Consider the following 19,778-nt stretch of genomic DNA (forward strand, 5'->3'; position numbering starts at 1 on the left):
TTTTTATTACAGTATTTAAAATATGTAGTTACTGGATTTTTATTGTGGAGTTTGCAGAATTATCCATTGTATAAACAAAACCTTTAAATTAGCTTGGTGTGAGGACTCTTTAATGCTTGCAAAGAGGGGAAGGGGCTTGTAGTTAAAAGATTTACTGCTCGCTCGTTTCCATTATGAAGATGTTGTAAAGTCAGCTCTCTCTAGTAACTACCTGTCTCATGTAGTTGTGCCTAGTGTATGTCTATACACTGTAAACTAGAGCTCCTGATTTCAGTTATCTGAATTTTCTATTCCTTTACACACAGAACCATCCATTTTGGATTATTGGCCAGGAGAATTTCTGAAGACAGGATATCTTAATGTTTGAGACTTGCCACTCTGTAGGAGCTTTAGGAACACTCACATGCCAGAAAGTTATTAATTAGTGCAAGGACCACTGAAGGGAGAAGGCCTCAACTAGGAGTCTCCAGTGGGTGTTGAAGCCCAAGCAGTAGGTCCTGCTTTTTCTCATTTGTTGAATTGACCGCTTAGCCTAGTCTTTATCATCTTTTCAGTCCTGTTTTTTTGTTTACTCCTCTGGTGGTGTTTTTTTTAAAATAATCGGTTGTCCGTAATTACAGAGTTGCTATTGGTGCAGTCATGTAGAAGATTTGCATTTGCTCATGCACTGCACGATACATTCTGAAGCAGATTTTGTCATTGATTTTCAGATGAGGAGATCACATTGTGTGATTATATATATATAAGTCTGTAGTTACTAGAGTACCTGTTCTTTTCCAGTGCATCCAGTGGTTGGATCAGAGGATGTTGGAACGGTTGTATTTTTTATATGTACTTTGAATCCAGTAAGTTAAAGAGTAAAATTTTCAGTGATCCAACAATTTTGCTATCACTCAGGAGTTCCTGGTTGGGGGTTATGTGTTGTGTGTGTAAGAAAGTCAGTACAACTAAACCTGGCTTACAGGCATTTGAATAAAACAGGTTAGGTTGGTTCTTTTGTATATGTTTGGATGATCATGGTTTCTTCTCATTTCCAGGTTTATGGAAATGCAATATGGGTTGAAAAACAGGTAGCAAGGAATTAACAAAGGAATACATAATGGGGCATCTTCTAAGAGCTGTTGGATGTCGTACTATAAATATAAAGTGGGATACAGGGAACAAAAATGGTTTTTATGGCCCATAATCTGTTCATCTCCTTATGATGCTGTTAGCAATATACCTTATATGTTCTTATAATAGCAGTATATCTGTATCACCAGTCCACACAGTGGGAATCCTGTTTAGGGAGGTTGAAGTATTAGTATTAATGAGTGGTAAAACCACAATTGCACAGCTGTTACCTATTTATCTCCACCAAACTACCTAAACCAATTTGGAGGGAAGATGGGAGTTTGGCTAGTCCTCTAAAACCTGTTGGTTTGTAAATAAGGAAATGAGACTCATGCCAAGTGCTTGAGATAGTTGGAGCCATAACTTTCTTTCCAGAGATGCTGCTTTTGCATTAATAATACAGAAGTAACAATAGATTATAAAATAGAGATTTAAATTATTACTGTAGTGGAAAATGATATTTTAGTTTCATAAGAAATACTTCGTTAGAAAAAAAAGAAATACTTCGTTAGAATCTATAAGGTCACTTGTCACCAAACTTCCCCCAAAGGGAAAAATGTTCTTTTGACCAAGAGCCCAAAGTGGTAACTAACACTATTCCTACCAAACTCATAAGTATAAATAGATGCTAATTTAAATGTTTCAATGTGTAACCTGAATTTTAGAAGCAGAAAGATGATGCAGGTTACTAAGAAAAGACTTACTCTTCTTTTAAAAGGTCTTTTCCCTTTGAGGAATTTGAACTGTAGCATTTGCAGGAGAATCCTGAAAACTTCAGTGACTGATGAAATAAATTGCATGCAATACTAGGAAACAGTAGTCTTAACAGCTACATAACTCATGGCTTGGACAACATTTACTCACCAGGTATATCAAATTTCAGTAATTTTTCTGTAATGTTGCATTTAGATAAGGCTTTTGTTCTTTATTTTTACAGAAAAATTAGGTTAAAGATGTCCTTCAAAAGTACATCTAAGAATTACTGCATTACTGTGCAAGGAATATATAAGAAATAACCATAAGGTCTAAAGACCAAAAGCATGCTTAGGAATTGAAAGGGGGAGGAGTATGACTTCAGTAAGGTGCATTTAGTAGGGCAAAATTGGTTGCCATCTTATTTTTTTGAAGTGAAATTCACTACATTTGCTACCTCATTATACATTTATTCACATTTATATTTCTATCAACTATTATCTGAAATTCTCCAAATTTTTATTAATCTGACTTTTAGAAATTTCCTTAATTTAGAAACCGTTGAAGTAACTTGCTCAGCTGCAATGAAATGAAACTCCATTATTTTAATGTGTGGTTAAAGATGTGCTGGTAAAATTAGGAATTTTCAGAAATAACCACATTTCTCCTGATAATTTAGTCATAAAAATGAAGTCCAAATAACAAACACGTATTAAACTGATGTATAGGTTCTTTTTGGTTTGGCACACATTAAAATTTCAACTTTGTCTTGTACATGCTGATGTTAACAGTTTTTGCCTGGCATTATACGTGCAGTAGTAGACATAAATGGCTTGAGGTGATGCTTTTAATTACAGTTGCCCCTTGAATGTGGGTTTGAACTGTGTGGTTCCATTTCATATGGATTTTTTTTTCAATAAATACAATGTTGTAAATATTTTTAGATTTTCACAATTTCTTGAGCTTGCTTTAAGAATACAGATATACCTATAACAACAAAATATGTGTTAAAGATTTTACATTATTGGTAAGAGTTCTGTAACAGACTTAGTTAAGTTTGGGGGGAGTCTGAAGTTACAGGTATTTGGACTGGAGTGGTTGGTGCTCCTTCCCTCTTCCTTAGTTCACAGGTCAGGCAAACTGAAATTATCTAAACAATAGTGGAACATTTTATCATCTTGAAGTTGTTGCTGCTGTTTTTCACCAAGTTTTTACAGATAAATTAATCCTTATTTACTAGAAGTAAGCTGATGAATAATCACACTGTAGTTAATACAGTAGGAATCCTTGTGTAGGATTTTACTTTTTGATCAAATACACACTTTGTTTAAAAAGAAGCAGTTTTTGCATGTACATTTAAATTTTCCTCAAGGTAAAAAAGCTTTGGGTGTGTGAATATCTGACTTACTAAAAATGGAAGCCGAGTTATTTTCGGACAATGCAAATTTCCTTTATTTCCTCTAGTTTACTTAGAGGATGTAGGAGCTAAGAGGTCACAACTTAAACTTCACAAAGTAAGTTTGCTAAATATGAAACACGGTATTGAGATACTCCATTTTATTTCTTTTAAAACCTCATTAAGTTAGCTTTACATTAAATTTCAAACGAATTCCTTAAATGTTTTAGGCGTATTAAAAGCCACTCCTTTTTTTTTACCCTTGTGACAAAGTTATGAATAATGCCACCTGCCCCCCTTCCTGGTGTTGTCCTGGGAATCTGTCCCTGACTTCAAACGGGTTTGCAACCTGAGCCTTTTAAAAAAAATGATTTCCTAAAAGTGGCCGCTTATTTTTAAACCAGCAATTAGGGAAAATGAAGTTGTTTTCTTCTCAAAGATTTACCTGGACTCGTACGAATGTACTCGGTACCTCCCGTGCCTCGCTGTTCGTGAGCACAGCAAACCAGTCCTGACCACATTTTAACAGTCCCGGTTGAAACGTACATTAGCTGATGTTTAAGATTTCCACAACGGAACACTTAGCCGTAAAAATCTTCAAACGTTCTACAGACAAGTTATCTAAACGAGATATTTTACCAAATGCTAAGTGTAGCTAGGCAATTCAGCTACAGAAACACACTTTGTAGGAATACTGTCTGGTTCAGTGCATTTATTTGAACGTTAAATCCTGGAGGGGACAGGTTTGTTTTGTTTGTTTTTCTCCCCCAAGCATGTTGTAGGTACACAACATGCTTTATTTTTTTCAAACTGAGCTGTACAGACGTGCAAGCCGTTGGAGTCACTTGTCTCTGCCAGATTCTGTCCGCCGTCCGTCATTTCAGGAGGCGCTCCTCGGCCCGGCGCGGGTGGGCTCCCGGTTCCGTCCCCGGCTGGGCTCCGCGGTGCTCTCGGGGCGGGCGCGTCCGGCCGGCCGCTAGTGGGCGCTGTGGGTCCGTGGAAGCCGCCGTCGCGTGGCGCTCGTCCAAGGCGTCCTCCGGGCAGCCCGCGCCGAGCATCCCAGTGAAGAATTCCCGCCGCCTCTACACTGGGGCGCTGTGTGTCCCCGTCACCCCCACGCTCGGTCACCTTGGGGCTGTTGGGCTGTGAGCGCGTGTCTCCGAGGCCAGGAGGTCCCGCGGCGGGCGCGGGCGCGGGCCCGGGACGCCTGCGCCCCACTGTCGGCGGCCCCGCCAGTCGCCTTCGGTCCGGGCCCCGCCGCCCTCAGGAGCCGAAATCCGGTGCCGCCGGGCCGCGGGCAGCGCAGGGATGCGCGTGCGGGGGGTGTGCGCCAGCCCCGCAGAGGGACGCTGCGCGGGAAGGAGGAAGACCCGCGGGGACACCCACCGCCCTCCGCCCCGCAGGGAAAGTTTCGCCCCCGACGTGGTCCCTCTGCTGAAGTTGGAGCCCCTGGCGGCCGCTGCAGGCGCGAGCCGGGCGCGGGCACAGCCGGCCCCGCGCTGTCCTGCACCGCACCCCCGGCACCCCCGGCACCCCCGGCACCCCCGCCCCGCTGCCGGAGGGGCGCCGGGGCCACGCGCTGGGCACCGCCCCCACCCGCCTTCCGCGGCGGCCGGGCCGAGCTCCCCGCTGCGCCACCGCCCGGGGCCGGGGCCGGGGCCGGGGCCGGGGCCGGGGCCGGGGCCGGGGCCGGGGGCGGGGCTCACCTGTCAGCCGGCGCCCCGCCTCGCGGCGCCCAATGTCGGGCGGGGGCGGATGACGGACGGGCCTGCCGCCCAACCGGCGTGCGGCTGCCCTGCGGCGGGCCAATGGGCGGCGCGGCACGGGGCGGGGCCCCGCGTTTATAGCGCTCTGACAGCGCGCCGGCCGCGCTGACTCTCCGCGGCGGGGACGGCGGCGCCGGCGGAGCGAGGAGCCGCGCGCAGAGGGTCCCGGCGCCCTCCCCGCACACAAAGGCCCGCGCGCGTCCGGCGCCCGCGGCGGGGACCGGGCCCCCCCCCCCCCGCGCGCTCCTCGGGTCGGGAGCCGCGAAGACCCGGGAGGCCGCCGCGCGCCTGGAGGCGCCCCTCGCCGCTCTGCGCCCCTCGCCCCGGGACATGGAACCGCGCCGACGCGGCGCCCGCGCGCTCGGGCCGCTGCCCGCCCCCCTGGATCTATAGTGCGAGGCGGTCGGCTCGGAGCGCAGCGTCCGCCGCCCGCGCGACGCGTCGCTCCGTCTTTGTGTCCCGGCCGCGCGCCCTCCCTGCCGCCCGCCGCCCGCGCCCGGCACCCTGGAGTCGCACGGGAGCCTGGCGCGGCGCCCCGGAGCCCCGAGCCCGCCGCGCCGCCGCGCCCCGCGCGTGCGCCCCCGCCCCGCGCCCTGAGGGCCCCGCGTGGAGCGCCCCCGACCTCGGCGACGGCTGGAGCCGCTCGGCGCGCCCCGGAGCTGCGTGCGCGGAGGATCGGGCGCGGCTTGGCCATGGCCGCGAGGAGGGACTCCGTGTGGAAGTACTGCTGGGGAGTTTTGATGGTTTTATGCAGAACTGCGATTTCCAGGTCGATAGTTTTAGAGCCCATCTACTGGAATTCCTCCAACTCCAAGTAAGTGGCGTCCGCGATCCCCCTCGGTCCCCGCCGGCTCCGAGCGGGGAGGAAGGACCGGGCCGCGGGGCCTCGGAGTCTGTTTCTGGAGCCCCGGCCCCGGCCCCGGCCCCCACCCCAGGCTCCCTGTCCCCCACCCTTGCCGCGTTTTTCCTGATGAAGCTCCCCGCGCGGCTTCCCGGCCAGAGCGCGGGGTCTAAGCGGCGTCCTCTCCCCGCCTTCCTTTCCCCGAGAGCTCCCGGGCGCCCAGAAGCCCCCGGCGGCGCGCGTGTCCTGCCCGGGAAAGTGTCCGGCGGCGGTACCTGACCCTCCCTTGGTTTCGAGGACGGAGAGCGGGGCCTCGAGCGGGGCTGGCCGCGGGCGCGCAGGCGCTGGCCGGCTGCGGAGGGAGGCCCCCGGGGATGCTGCGCTCGCGAGGAGCGCCCGACCCCGGCCCGACCCCGGCCCGACCCGACCCCACCCCGCAGGCGTCCCGGGCAGGAGAGCGGAGGCTGCGGGCCGCGGCCGCCCTCAGCGCCCCAGTGTGCGCGGGGAGCTCGCCAGCCCCGCCGGGGACCTCGGGCGGCCGGCCCTCTCCTCCCAGGCGGGGACACGGGCCCGGGGTTGCTCCCGGAGAGCCCTCTCTCTGCACGTCGGCCTCTCTCTTGCGAGCCAGTGGCGCTGAACTCTGTGCGGTCCAGACAGTTGAGTTGATTCTAAGGGCGGCTTTTGCAAAAGCGTAAGGCCCTGCCCAGTCGACACAACAACTGAAGCCTGGCGTTTGGGGAGCCTGGGAAGGAATGGGATCCTTGGATCTGACTTGCTCCTCTCAAACAGGGTAGCCAGGAGAAAGCCAGGTCTTGTGGAGAAGAACTTTCGGTGTGAGCTACCCAAACAGTTACGTTGAAATTTTAGAAAAGGCGACTCATCCTTAAGTAGGTACGGCCGTGACTTCTATGTAGTTACCTGTGCGTTCAGTTTTTGCATCTTGGCTCCCTGGTGGAATACAGTTTTAGCCAGATCCAAAAATATTTTACGGAATCATGGAATTTTAGCCTTGAGAAACTTGGAAAAAGTGTGGAGACACTGGCTGGCTCCTCGAGTAAGCGTTGGAGATCAGAAGGAAAACCAATGGCCTAATTTTAGAGGACAAGTAAGTTGGCCATGGATTTAGTAGTGAAGAGATGGGGAATTGATTCACAAGTCAGATTTTAATTAAAGAGTTATATCCATCCTTTAAAAAGTTGTGAATTTCACATTCACCGACATGTTTTACGGAGAATTCCCTATGTTAGGGGCAAGAAACGTCCCAGTCCTGAATCGGGTTAAATGCAGCCTTAGCATGATGCTGGATGGTACTTTGCACCACCACTCAGATTTAAAAGTTACTTAATGCGACCTCCTTCCGTGCAGCCCGGTTTCGCATGGACTAGCCTTTTTCCTTGATGTAAGATCTGTATTTGCCGAAAAAGTAGTTGCAGTGACATCGTTAACACCGATACGGAATTGTGAGGCACCAGCTGGTGCGGGGAAGCGCGGGGCTTGGACCTGCGCGCAGCAGCCTACGTCCGGGCGAGGCGGGCTCCGGGGCTCCGGGGCTCCGGGGCTCCGAGGCTCCGAGGCTCCGGGGCTCCCGGGCTCCCGGGCTCCCGGGCTCCCGGGCTGGGCGGGCCTGCAAGAGGCCAGCCAGTGTTCGCTTTGCGCCTACAGAGGTCACTCTTCCACGCGCAATGCTCGCGGCGCCAGCTCTCACCTCTTCCCGCCGCTGTCTGCTCCGCTCCACTTTACACTTTCGCTGACGGATTGTTTAGGGAGCCCGACTCCCTGCCCCCACCCCTTCCGCCAGGATTTAATATTTACATTTAAATCTTGTTTGAAGAAATTCCCATTAACCCGTCCATTGCACAACTCAGTATATGTATCTCTGTGTTAACTACTTACTACTAGGTGTGTAATCAGGAGGAAGATTAGAAATACCCACTTGGAAGAAGAGGTAGAGCCCTGTTTCCACCACATTAGTATCTTCTTTTCCTAATGCATTTGTGGTGTCTGTGTGTGTGGAGGGGGGTGGCGGACTGATGTTTTACTTGCCATCCTGATGATCAGGATTCCTCCGTTTTTCTGTGTGGCGGCCCCAGATTTGAAGACCTGCTGGAGGCCTGCATTTTGGAGACGCCTGCCTCCCTGCCACTGATGAGGTTTCTGTTGCTGTGATTGCTCTGGTCCTCAAGAGTAGAATTTCTTTTAAAATTCTCATGATAATGACTTTGCGTGGAGGACTGGATAATTTGTCCCTGGAAAAGGTCTACTTAAGAAAGTATGCAGCTGAATGCTAGCTTGAGAGATCAGAAAGATTTCTTCCTGGAGGAGTGATATGAAAGAGCCTTTTCTAAGTTGGAGAATGAATAAAAACCCCTAGTGCCAAGGGGTTGCTCTATTTGGGGAAGTTGCATATTTATTTCCAGGGAAAAGTTGCAGTCCGTGAATACGATGTGGCACGAGGGTGATCAGAGGCAATTGAGGTTTCACATCAGTTCATAGGAACTGTGGAACAATTCATTTGTAATGAAGCAGCCATCAGTAATTAGATTTGTTTCATTCAGAGGTCAGCTTTTTTAGCAGGTGGTCGATGTAGGGAACAGGAGCAGCTGTTTGGATGCAGCGTCCAGAAAATCCTTTGTAAATTCACCGTCTCCATAACTACTTTAATCACACTGTCTGCTGCTCCCATCCCAGAGAGTTGATGCAGCAATCAAAAGAAGTTCTGTGTGCTGAAACATTAGCAACTACCCTGTGAGGTGGATTACTCCTATCGCGTCCACAGGCTCCGGTGGTGTTGCCTCAGTTGTAGTCCTAGGTTGCCGAAGCTGTTTTCTTTTTTATTCCACCCCCCCACCCCCCACCCCCGCCTTTCAACTCAGTAGAGAATAGCAAAGCCTGGCTTTCATTTCCAATTAACATTTCAGTAGAACAATTTTTCCAAGCATGATGAATAGTTGCCCCTTCTAAAGAAAAAAATCCATTTTCGAGTGAGCAAGGCTGTGTTCGTACGATGCTCTACAACGAATTGCACTGACTTTGCTGGAAATTTCAATGGAGCGTTAATTTCTTCTGTCTGGGGGTACTGTTCCCTGTACACCATATACTAGTTAGTTAACAAAGCGTTTTGCTTTTCCCATGTCATTTTTTCCCTGCATAATACGGAATTCCTGATATTGATTGCCTTGATACAAAAGAATGGCTGGATAATATCCAGATAACCTATAATATGTGGGCCCCACCACAGCTAGGCTCTGAATAAATACGGACCTGTCAGAGATTGATAAAATAAACTACAATGGATAGTGCTGTTTAAACAGCCCATTCAACACCATATATAAGCCAGCCTGCCTTCCATTGTGTCTGAAATTCTTATTTTTGTAGGTAAACAAATGCACATTCAACACTGATTGAATAGCCCCTTGAACTATGCTCCACAGTTTGCGTTTGGGTTAATCTTGTCGGTTTTAATATAGAGAGAAAAAAGCACAAAGCACCAGGGGTGGAATTGTTACTGCTTTCCCATCCACATTCCTCACATTTTGTCAGGATGATAAACTAGAGGTAATGGACTGTCGTTGTTTCAGAGGACAACCGAGCCAGGGAGAGCACAAAGACGGAGCTAAAGCGATATCTCACAACAGGCTTGTTCGCCCTCTTTTCAGGCGAGAAGAGAATTTATTTGGGAATCGTGTGTCTAGGGACTGCACTTTTTAACCTCGGCAATTACAGCTTCAAGCCTCAGGAACGGGAGCTGGAGGTTAAGATGATTTGTTAAGTACTTGGTTCTAAATCTTTCACAAAGCATAGCTGTTGACACTTGTCCTACCGAGGTAAAGAAATGCAAATGACTGCAAATTTTGAACCGTTTCTGGCTGGTGTCTAGGCCAAAGTGTGTTAGGACAGGTGAATTAGCCATCATCCCCAGACCATCTAAAGAGTACAGATTGGAATGGTTTCTCCATATGGAGTTAGCTTGAAGAATAATCAGTCTATTTTGATTACTTTTTGCAAAACCTCTTGTCAGTAAAGTTACCGAGAGAGATCCTTTGGTTGGTGGATCAGTGTGGTGATTATGCTCAGAGGGACGTTGCAGTCGGAGCAACTAAATCCTTGCTACCTTTGCTTTCCACCAACTTGGTCGGGGGTGGGGGGTGGGTGGGGGGGTGGAGGGGGTGGCTCCCAGGAGGTTGAGTGTGGCATCTACCGTACTGTGATGTTTCCCAGAGCGTGTGCCTGATGGGAGACGGTCTGAGATCCCAGCATGACTGCAGTGATGCGTCATAGGAATGGGAGTGGCAGAGAAAGGAAATACGGAGTGTAGACCCTCAACGAAAGGGACATAATTTTTCCTGTAGGGAGGGTTATTCCTTGAACATTTTATGAAAACTTTATTCTTAAACTGTTCCATCACAAAGTAGACACAAAGCGGGCTCTTGTAAGAAAAAAATAATGATGAAAATGGTACTCCTGTCTGCCTAATCTCTGCTTTCGTTAGCTGCTGACATAAAGAGCCTGTTTTTCAGGTCACTTATCATACATCTACATAGATTTGCTTATGAGCTCAGCTTTTGTGTAGCGGAGGAGAGCTCTAAATGGGAGTGTTCAACTGTTTAAAATATTTTGATTAAAATATGCAGAACCCATAGAACTATAAGCTTCTGGCCAGGAATTAGCTCTTTCAGAGAAGAGCTCCCCCCCCACACACACACACACCACCTTTTTTTTTTTTTTTTTTTTTTTTTAAGGGGTGGGATTAACATGAGGCTGGGACAGGGTAGAAGAAAAGGAAAGAAGGGAGGATGGCGAATGGGACAGTGTTCGAACAGCTTGGAAAAACTCCTGTGGCTTCATTGTCTCTGCAAAGCCAAAGAATACAAAGACATAAGCAACTCAGCCCTTCTCCCATGATGGAAAACGTAAACCATTGACATGGCCCCCTGTTTAACTTGTTTAATTCTTGTTTTAAATTCAGGGCTACGCCAGCCGTGTGAACTCTGAAGATTTCCTTAGTAATCCATTTTGTAGTTCCGAATCAAAAACAAAGTGAAAGGGTCTGACACAATTTGCTTTTATTTTTAGGCAAATCAACCCTGGTCATAGTTAATAAGGGGATTACAACCCAGACTACGTCTTTACAGATGTAATGTAAATCAAGGGCAGAGTATAAAGAAACTGATCCCTTTTGATTGAAGTATGGTAAAAAGGCATAGAGAAACTTGCACCAGTAATCTGATTGTATGGCAATAAAACCACCATTTTCTGTCTTTCAGATAAAAATAATGCGGTAAATCCATGCAGTTCATAAGATGGAAAGGCAGATAAAGGGGGGAAGCCATGGCAACATATAGATTAGCTTGATGTTGGAAATGACACGTCTCTGAAAAGGGGGTAGGAGCGAAGGCCCTTGCTCCGGGCTTTTGGCTATTATGTGAGAACCACACAGACTTGGAAACTCGGATTAGAAAGTATGAAAGCCCTACTTGTGGCCCAGGATGGTTCAAGCGGGAAAGAAAAGCTGCTCAGTTCTTGCTCATTGGTGGCGGATAATATGGCAAAGGTGGATTTCATTGGCTGCCTTTTTTTAGAGGTTGAGATATGGGGGCTGATTAAAACTTCAGATCACTGTGGTTGTTAAGGCCTGCAAGATTTTCCTTTTTAACTCCTGGCCTGACAGCGACAACCATTCTGTAGGATTAACTGCATTTGGCGGTCCTCGCCTTAATCTCTTTGGGTTTTGGGCAGGGCCATGCTGGGAAGGTAGGGCTGGAGCTACATGCAAAAAGAGAGAGAAAGAGAGAGACCTTTGGCTGGTAGTCATGCTTCAGACCCAGCACTCTCTCATCGCGTGGGAGAAGCAAAGCTGAATGTTACCTGTCCCCTCACCAGAGAGCTCTTCTGCCAGGATTGTCCTTCCCACCCTGCAAAAGAGTGTATACTAAAATAAATAAAGTTGAGGGGGAGATTTTGTTCTCCTTCCAATCAGCAGTAATGCAGTATGACCAAATCAGTGGGCTCTCTTTAGATAATACGTTGCTCATAAATGTGAGTCTTAACTTTTGAGTGGGATGGGATGGGCGCTTGTCACGTAAAGACAGGATTGTGGAAGGTCAGCACTGCCCGGCCTCCACTAAAAAAAAAAAAAAAAAAAAAAAGGCAAAAAAAGAATCACTGTGCCCTTCAATCTTACTGATTAGCCTCCTGTCTTCCAACAACCTTTCGAATAAACTAGACTTGTTTGTGCCTTCCACGTTTTCCATTTTAGTCATCAAGCAAAACAAGCCATCGAAACCCGATTGGGTTACATGTGGAGTGACATCCGCCATCAGGTCAAGCCAGAAAGGAAATGTGTACTCTGTTGCCTCCTATTTTGGCATTTTAAAAAAGTCTCAGCGTTTCTTTAGGAGAGCCTGGAAACTCTTTTAAGACATTGACAACACTGAACGCTACAAACACCCCCAGGATCTTTCTTGATAGAGTAGACCATGGGAGTTCCATGCTGTTCTCTTTACAGTGACATGGGGCCTTTCTAGACTAACTTGTTCAGTAAGTGAGATCTTCATCAAAACCTCAATATTCTCCTGCAGACTCATTGGGTTGATTTGGTTCCTAATACTGTAGACTTGCTGACTGGACCCTCTGTTTGGCGCTAGGACTTAGCGCCTTTGTTGCCTGCTTTTCTGCTCGTTACTATGTAGCTTTCATAGATCCAAAAACACTTAAAAATTATTGCACATGCGCTAGCCACATCCGGTGCCTGCGACGTTACCTTCCTTCTGAGTCTGATTCAGTAATCTGTATCAAAAGATCCATAGCACTGATCTAGATTCACCAAAGAGAAGGGACACCCCCTAATTTACAAGCTGGTCACATCCAAGCACCTTGCATTCTACATTTGACAATGATTGCTAATGGCCCATTCAGCTAAAGTATTTGCTTGTTAACGGGGAACAGAGCATGATAAATGTCCAGCAAGCTTGCGGCCTCCTTCAGCTTTTCAAATGCAGACTGGTGCATATTTATGGCAGGCAAATGACAAAAGAAGAAGCTGAATTGGCCTGGCCTCCCGCTTTCTACTAGGAACGGGGTTAAAGTGATTAGAGAAAGAAGCAGGGGAGCTCTGCCTCCTGTTTACAGCCATCCTGCAGCATTCAGCTTCTCGTTCTACCTGCGGAAACGTACTGCAGAAGTGCTGGAGATAAGGATGGTTGGATCTGGGGCACCAGTGGAAAAAGTAGGTGATCGGCGGTGAAGTGTTCTCCATGTACACTGGATGCTGGGTGAACCTATTTCTCTTGTGCCCTCAGAGAATCAGGAGTGGCTCTTTCTCTTACTTTTCCTATATAAATTCAAACATGTAATTCTAGTTCACAGCATTTTGTGGCTGGTGAGTCCATACTTGCTGATTAAAACACACTCGGACACACAGGCACGCCCAAAACAAAACATAGTAGAAGAATGCTGCATTAAAGAAAAGTTGTTTCTGCCTTCGGTAGTTCTCTACGCAGAATATGAAGGAAAAGGGATTGTAGTGCAGTATTCATAGTTTGCTGTTTTGTTTCTCTAAAAGCATGGATAAGTAAAGGTTTAACAACTTAGTCGTGGGCAGACATTCACGATGCTTGAGATGAACCATTGGTGATCTGCTTTGCTTTGAAAACTTTGTTTTCTTCAGTACTACAGATTCTTCATATTTGCTGTATAAAGTGATTAAACAATCCAGTATATTTTCTCAATTTAAGTTCAGCTGCATCCTTTGATTACAGTCCTGGTTATATAGGTCTTCCAGTACTTGCTGGGCAAGTCCCTATTGCCTTGAAGGCATTACCCTGTGCTTTTTATGTACTGATTCCTTCCATATCACCCCAGAATAATTATGAGTGCTACTCTCGTCTTTGAAACCAGGAGAGTCAACGTGTTTGTATTGGAGGAATGTGATTACGGATGGTCCTAAGGCTTGGCTTCTTTGGGAGTTTGAGGCATGTGCGTGAGGTGCAGTGCCCTACTGTGTGTGTGTGTGTGTGTGTGTGTGTGTGTGTGTGTGTGAGGTACAACACCCACCATCTGCCCACTGTCCTGATGTTCCCCAGCCACATTCCCTGCAGGATACCTAACCTCTTGAGACCTATCAGTATCTCAGGTGTGCCTTTTCCTCTCCAGCCTCCTGTGTTTCAGCTGAGGACCTGAGGCACAGCATGATGAAGTGCTTTTGAATCTTGGTTCTTGCTCTTCCTGTGAGCTAAGCTGGCTCACTGTAGCCTGACAACATTGGCCTGAACCAGAACTGTCGTATGAGTGGGCCTGGGACAATCATATTCAGGGCCAGCTCAGAATGTATCTTCCTGCCAAACAAGTTAGAAAGTGCCAGTTTTCACATAACCAGGACAAAAGTTGGGGTACATTTTAGATGAAAATAAGCTCTTGTAAGCCACACGTCCCCTCTTGCCTGGTGAAAGTGAATCTTCATTATAATGGACTGTCTAATAAAGTTTACAGATTCCCCTAGATAAGTGCCCTCTTTATGACATAGATCAAACATAATTTCTTTAAATCTTTTTTCTGTAATCCCCCAGCACTTTAGTTAAATACCTAGAGTATAGAAAGAACATTATACACTGCACCGTCATGATTCATATGCAAGGCTTAATCCCCATCATTCCCGTCTTGTCCCTAAAAAGCAGGGATAGGAGCTGTTGCATTCTGCCAGTCTCTTCCTACTAGCTAGTGGTAACAGCCAGTAGAAATTAGTCTGGTGAACAGATACAATCTAGATGTATAATTATGGCTGCCCATGGTGTGTTAACCTGTCACCAGTTACTAGAGATCTCCCTGGCCCAAATCAGTGGCTCTAGAACTTTAGGGCACAGAATCACCTGGAGGGCTTTTTAAAACACGGTTTTGGTGGGCTCCACCCCCCCTTCCCAGTTCCGGATTCCTGAGGTCTGGGTGGGACTTGAAATTGACATTTCTGATAAGCTCTCAGCTGATGCCTACTGCTCTGAAACCACACCTTGAGAACCACTGCTCTAAATTAACTTTTTTTTTTTTTTAACAGCTCAGCATTAGCTCATCAACCTGTAAGGCTGTTTTGGGATCTCTGAAGAAGTCTGTGGTCTTTTTTTTCTGCCCCATTCTTGCCTTGTTGGAAGCCATAAGGGATCATCTAGGTCATTGACAGCAGATAAAGCATTGATTTATTCAACAAGCATTTGTTAATTGTGAGGCCAGTTACTAGGCTCTGATGATAGAAGAACAATCTCTACCCTCAAGAGACTTAAATCCTAAGGTGGGGACAGGGAAGGCCTGATGGAATTACCATCACACTAGATCTCTGAAATGCACATTAATAAGCAACTCAAGGTAGTAACATTTCAGTGAAGAGCAGTCTGTGTCTATCAAGTGTATGTCATGTCGGTAAGCTTCCACATTATTTCATTCGTCTGAGCATAGCTCAAAGACAGATCCCACAAATGAGGCAGATAGATGCTGTGGGATAGCTAACCCAGTGATCTCAGCTACCTTTCTTGAGAATTAGCAGTACCGATTGGTTTTTAAGATGCACTTGATGGTAATGGAAAGGTCAGGCAATTTGATTTGCAAAGACGACCAGGCAAGTGCTATTTTAGTTTGATGAAGAGTACCTGCTTTGAAACCTGGCTGAGGCCAATCCCAGCATCGCTGTTTTTTTTTTTTTTTTTTACTGTGTAACTAGGAGGACTACTTCCTAGGTCTTATTTGTCCCATCTCTAAAATGGGGGCAGTAACCTAACAGCATTGAATAAAAGAGTAATAAAATTGTGGTCAGGATTAAAAGAGTTTAGCTCCGTGCTTGGTGTAGTGAAGCAATAAATGTCAGCTATTGTTAATAAAATTAAATATCTGTGCACCTGGCTATGGTTCATTTTGCCTACCATATACGGATGCAGAATAAATAAAAATGACATGTTAATAAAGATTACAACATGGCATGTTCACCTTTTAAAGTTTGTTGTGTTGTATTTTGTTCAGCTGCCACACTTAATCTTTAAGAGTTCTCTGCTAGGTGAAGCACTTTTCTCTTTTCCCCTCTGCTGCAAATTGGATGCTCTCGCTCTGTTCATGGCCCCCGATGCTTTGTGACATAACACTGGAGAGATCTGTTTCTCCACCATGGACTGAGGAAAGCCTGGGCTGAATCCACTTTGTGTGTTATACTTGGGATACGGTGAGAGATTGTGGTGTTGAATAGTTATATGAATGCGGCCTGTAGGGATCGGCATAGTAGCATTTTTTGTATTAACGTTACATGTTATTTCTCATTTAGAAACCTACTCACCTGGTGGACACTATTTAGCAACAGTCATATAGAGAGCTTACTGTATGCCAGCTGCTGATCTAACATTTTAACAAATACCATCTGAGGGAGGTACTTTTATGCTTCCAGAAGTATCAATGGGGAAACCAAGTCATATTAATTAACTTGTCCAAAGTCCTACAGCTAATCAGTGGTACAGTCTGTGATTGAACCTGATTACTCTGTTTCCAGGAGCCGTCTTCTTAATTCTTTGCCTTTCTCTCTTATGCTATTGCATGGAGTAATTAGAAATCGAATAACTAAAATAAGCATATGGTTTACCGAAAACAGTGCATAAGCAAGTGGGTTTTTAAAAAAAAGGGCTTGAGGTATTATTCTTTCCTTGTCAATTGTGATTTATAACCTTTCCTATGATGAATATGCAATTTTAAATGGATCCTTTGAATCTTTGATAACAAGGTTTTACCCAATAGGAACTAGACAGTTATAAAGGTATATAGTATTAATGCATTTATTGAGTTTGATTCCTTTGTTAACATTTTCGCTTTAAATTTTTAGATATTTGATTGTTTCTTTGGGAGAAAGAAAGGTCAGATTTTCGAGGACAGTTGCATTTGGTTAGGTGCTGAGCATGTGTCAAACTAAGGAGATAGTATGACATCTTTTTTAGAGTCTAGTCACAATTAAATGCCATTTTATTTTGGATTTTGGGATCTTTGCCAGCTTCCAGCTTGTCAGAGCTGAGAAAACTCAAATCAAGTCCAGGCCTATTTCTACAGCAAACTGGGATTCTGGCTTCTTGCCTGTGGATTCATTCAGTATATCCCATCTGGCTTTTGATGTTCTGCAAGTTTGGAGCAGTTTGTTTCAGGAAGCCAGGCAGCCTGGGGTTCTCTGGACTCCAGAATGAGCCTCTCTGCTTGCATCTTCTCCGGGACTCAGTGTCTGCTTACCTGTTGACCAAGGAGCCAGCTGGAGGCCTCAACCAGGTTTTCCTTCTTTTTAGAGCTCAGGACCCACAGCATTCCTCCTATTTTCTCCACATCTGTGTAGCAGCCTGTTTGAATAACTTGAGTGTTAATTTCCGTGCATTTTTGCGTTTTGGTGTAACTATCAAAGCTGCTTCTGGTGACCGAGCAGGAGCTATACTGTCCACAGTTACAGTGGTGCACCATGCACATTTTTATAAGATACAGCTTTGGGGCAATCTCTGTGGAAGTCTCTAGGTTTGACTCTTGTGATGTCAGCAGGGCTGACCTGGCTGTTGTATAGCCTCCTTAATTTTCATCCCTCTCCTATTCCCTACTCTCTGGGCTGTCCCAAAGCCATGAGAGGTGCAGAATAATGTCTTCTGTCCTATGCCCACAGCAGTCCCGTCCCTGAGCCAGAGTCCCTACTCGCCTGGGACGCAGGCGATTAGGTGGTTGGTTATAAAGTGATTGCACACAGCCTTGTAAACTATGTTGGCCGATGTATCCTCAACTGGCAGGGAGAATCTGTTCTTATATCAGGAGAGAACTAACAGTTTGGTCTCTTCTTCAACCTTACCTATTGTGTGCAAGGTCTGGGGGTGGGGGGACCTTGGAGTCCAGCAGGGAGCACTCAGGCTCCTTCCCAGGGATCTACACCTGCTTGAGGAGCAGGAATTGGACCCCTGTAGTGTGCCTCTTTCTTTCAGTGCTGGCTTCCCCACCAAAGGGGAGAGGTTTTATTCACCCATAAAACATGGTTGAATTGTCTTTCTAAACTGGCAAGTTTCTTTGGAATTAAAAAAAAAAATGTGATGATAGGAATGAAAGGAATGGGAAGGCTGGCTAGAAAAGAGACGCCCAAGCTCTAGTGTGACGTTGCTGTGCATGGAGATCGCAGTGCCATTCCCTCCAGCGTGTAAGGTGCCAGCCCACTCCCTTTGTGAGTTACGTGTGCCTTTCAGCCCTGTGATGTTCCCACTCAGGCAGATGAGCAAATGGGATCTGCTCATTTCTATCTGAAACAACAGAGAACCAGCTGGAAGTGCCCCTTGCATTTCCTGCTATATGAAAGCCACCTTTCTCTCTCTGGTGCCTCACCTATAAATAACAAGAGTTCCACCTTCCTTTATAGACTCTTGCTAAAAGCATGGCTGGGAACAAGACCATACAGGTGCAAACAACTCAGAGTTGGGAAAGAAGTTCGCAGCGTCTCTAGCCTCCACGGGTTATGAAATATCTGTTTTGATAATGGGGCCAGCGTGGATGAGCCAGCATGATGGAGTTGGCCCAAGTGGCTCACTTCACTCTTGCCGTCCCACTTCGCCTCTAGCACCCCAGCCTTCTTCTTTAAGCCCCCCGGTTTGGCCTTATGTGGCAATGAACTTCACTTTGGAAGTGTTGAGGGGAAAGAGGGTTGCTTAGATCAGTTCCGTAAATAAAAACCTCTGTTATTTTCTTTTTAATGGCATAGCAGAGATCACCTAGTCTCTGTGAACCTGTGCAAAGAAAATAGTGCTATATGTACATCATGCACTGAACATCTGACTTACAGATGCAAAGCTCTTTTAAGTTTTTTATTTAATTCTGGTATAGTTATCAGTGTCATATTGGTTTCAGGTGTACACTGTCGTCGTGATTCAACAGTTCTGTAGAGCACTCGGCGCTCCTCATGACCAGTGTTTAAAGCTATCTGTTTCAACCTCAGCTTGCTGTAGGCTGTTCTGTGAATTGGAAGGGTTTTTGTTTTTTGTTTTGTTTTGTTTTTACAGCAGAACAGATAAAACTTAAAGAACTTGTGTTGTTTTCCATGGACCACAGTGGCAATGAAAATTTAAAACTACTGAGAATATTCTCTCTGAGCATTTTACAATAAAACTTGCTTAAGCCAACAATGTTTGAGCATTATGTCGCAAATAAAAAAGAAAGATTAACATCAAAAGGAGTCAGTTTTCATTCAGTTGTGCAGCATTGTAGGCTGTGAAACTTAATATTATTTTGACTCGTACAGTAATTGTAGAATGACAAGGAAATGGATTAAGTTTAAATACAAGTGTACACAGCAGCTACACGCAGACTGTCAATTGCAAGTCGAGGTCATTGGCCAGAGTGAGGCCTCTGGCTCTGCAGATTAGGATTTTATAAATAAAAGTTCCCTTTAGACTGGAGTTTAATACTTTCTTCAAGTGTATGCCTGGGTGAAGAGGCACAAATACTGTCGCGCCTCACCTTGCAAAGTTGCTAAACTGGTTTGAGCACCCATCTGCTCACAGTGCATTCTGAATTTCTGTGCTTCTCATCTTTCTTTTTGTGGAAGAGTTTGCTTGTCATTGGTGTGAAGCTTGAAACGCACCCCCCCCCCCCATACACCCCCTAGCTCTCAGATTTATAACACGTTAATGGTCTCAGATTCTATACCCTGCTTTTATGCCCCTTTTCTTTCCCTTGAATAAATCAGGTTCATGTTGCAGATATTTGTTAGTGAAGAGTGTGAAAGAAGGGGCACCTGTGCAAACCAGCACCCGTACACTTTCGAATTAAAGCAGAAAATGTCAATTAAAGGCTCCAATTATGACCTTATTTCTTAGAGCCACTCAGAAGATGGTGGTGCCCTGGCTTCAAGTTTTCAGGTAATTACCTGCCACTCCAAGCAGTGGTATCTGGTGACCTGATTCTGGATACAGCTGACACCCTGTAGCTACACCCCACTCTCGCT

General features: G+C 46.2%; 1 protein-coding gene across 1 annotated transcript in view; it reads left to right on the top strand.

Annotated features, from left to right (window-relative positions):
- The first annotated feature begins 5,563 nt into the window (after positions 1 to 5,563).
- The window catches only part of EFNB2 (ephrin B2), a 41,642-nt gene continuing 27,427 nt past the window's right edge, over positions 5,564 to 19,778 (top strand). Inside the window, exon 1 of the mRNA XM_077854994.1 lies at positions 5,564 to 5,782. Coding sequence (XP_077711120.1) covers positions 5,661 to 5,782 — 122 coding nt within the window. The 5' untranslated portion in view covers positions 5,564 to 5,660. The remainder of the gene's footprint in view (positions 5,783 to 19,778) is intronic.

Source organism: Canis aureus, chromosome 17 (assembly GCF_053574225.1).
Source record: "Canis aureus isolate CA01 chromosome 17, VMU_Caureus_v.1.0, whole genome shotgun sequence".
Taxonomy (NCBI): domain Eukaryota; kingdom Metazoa; phylum Chordata; class Mammalia; order Carnivora; family Canidae; genus Canis; species Canis aureus.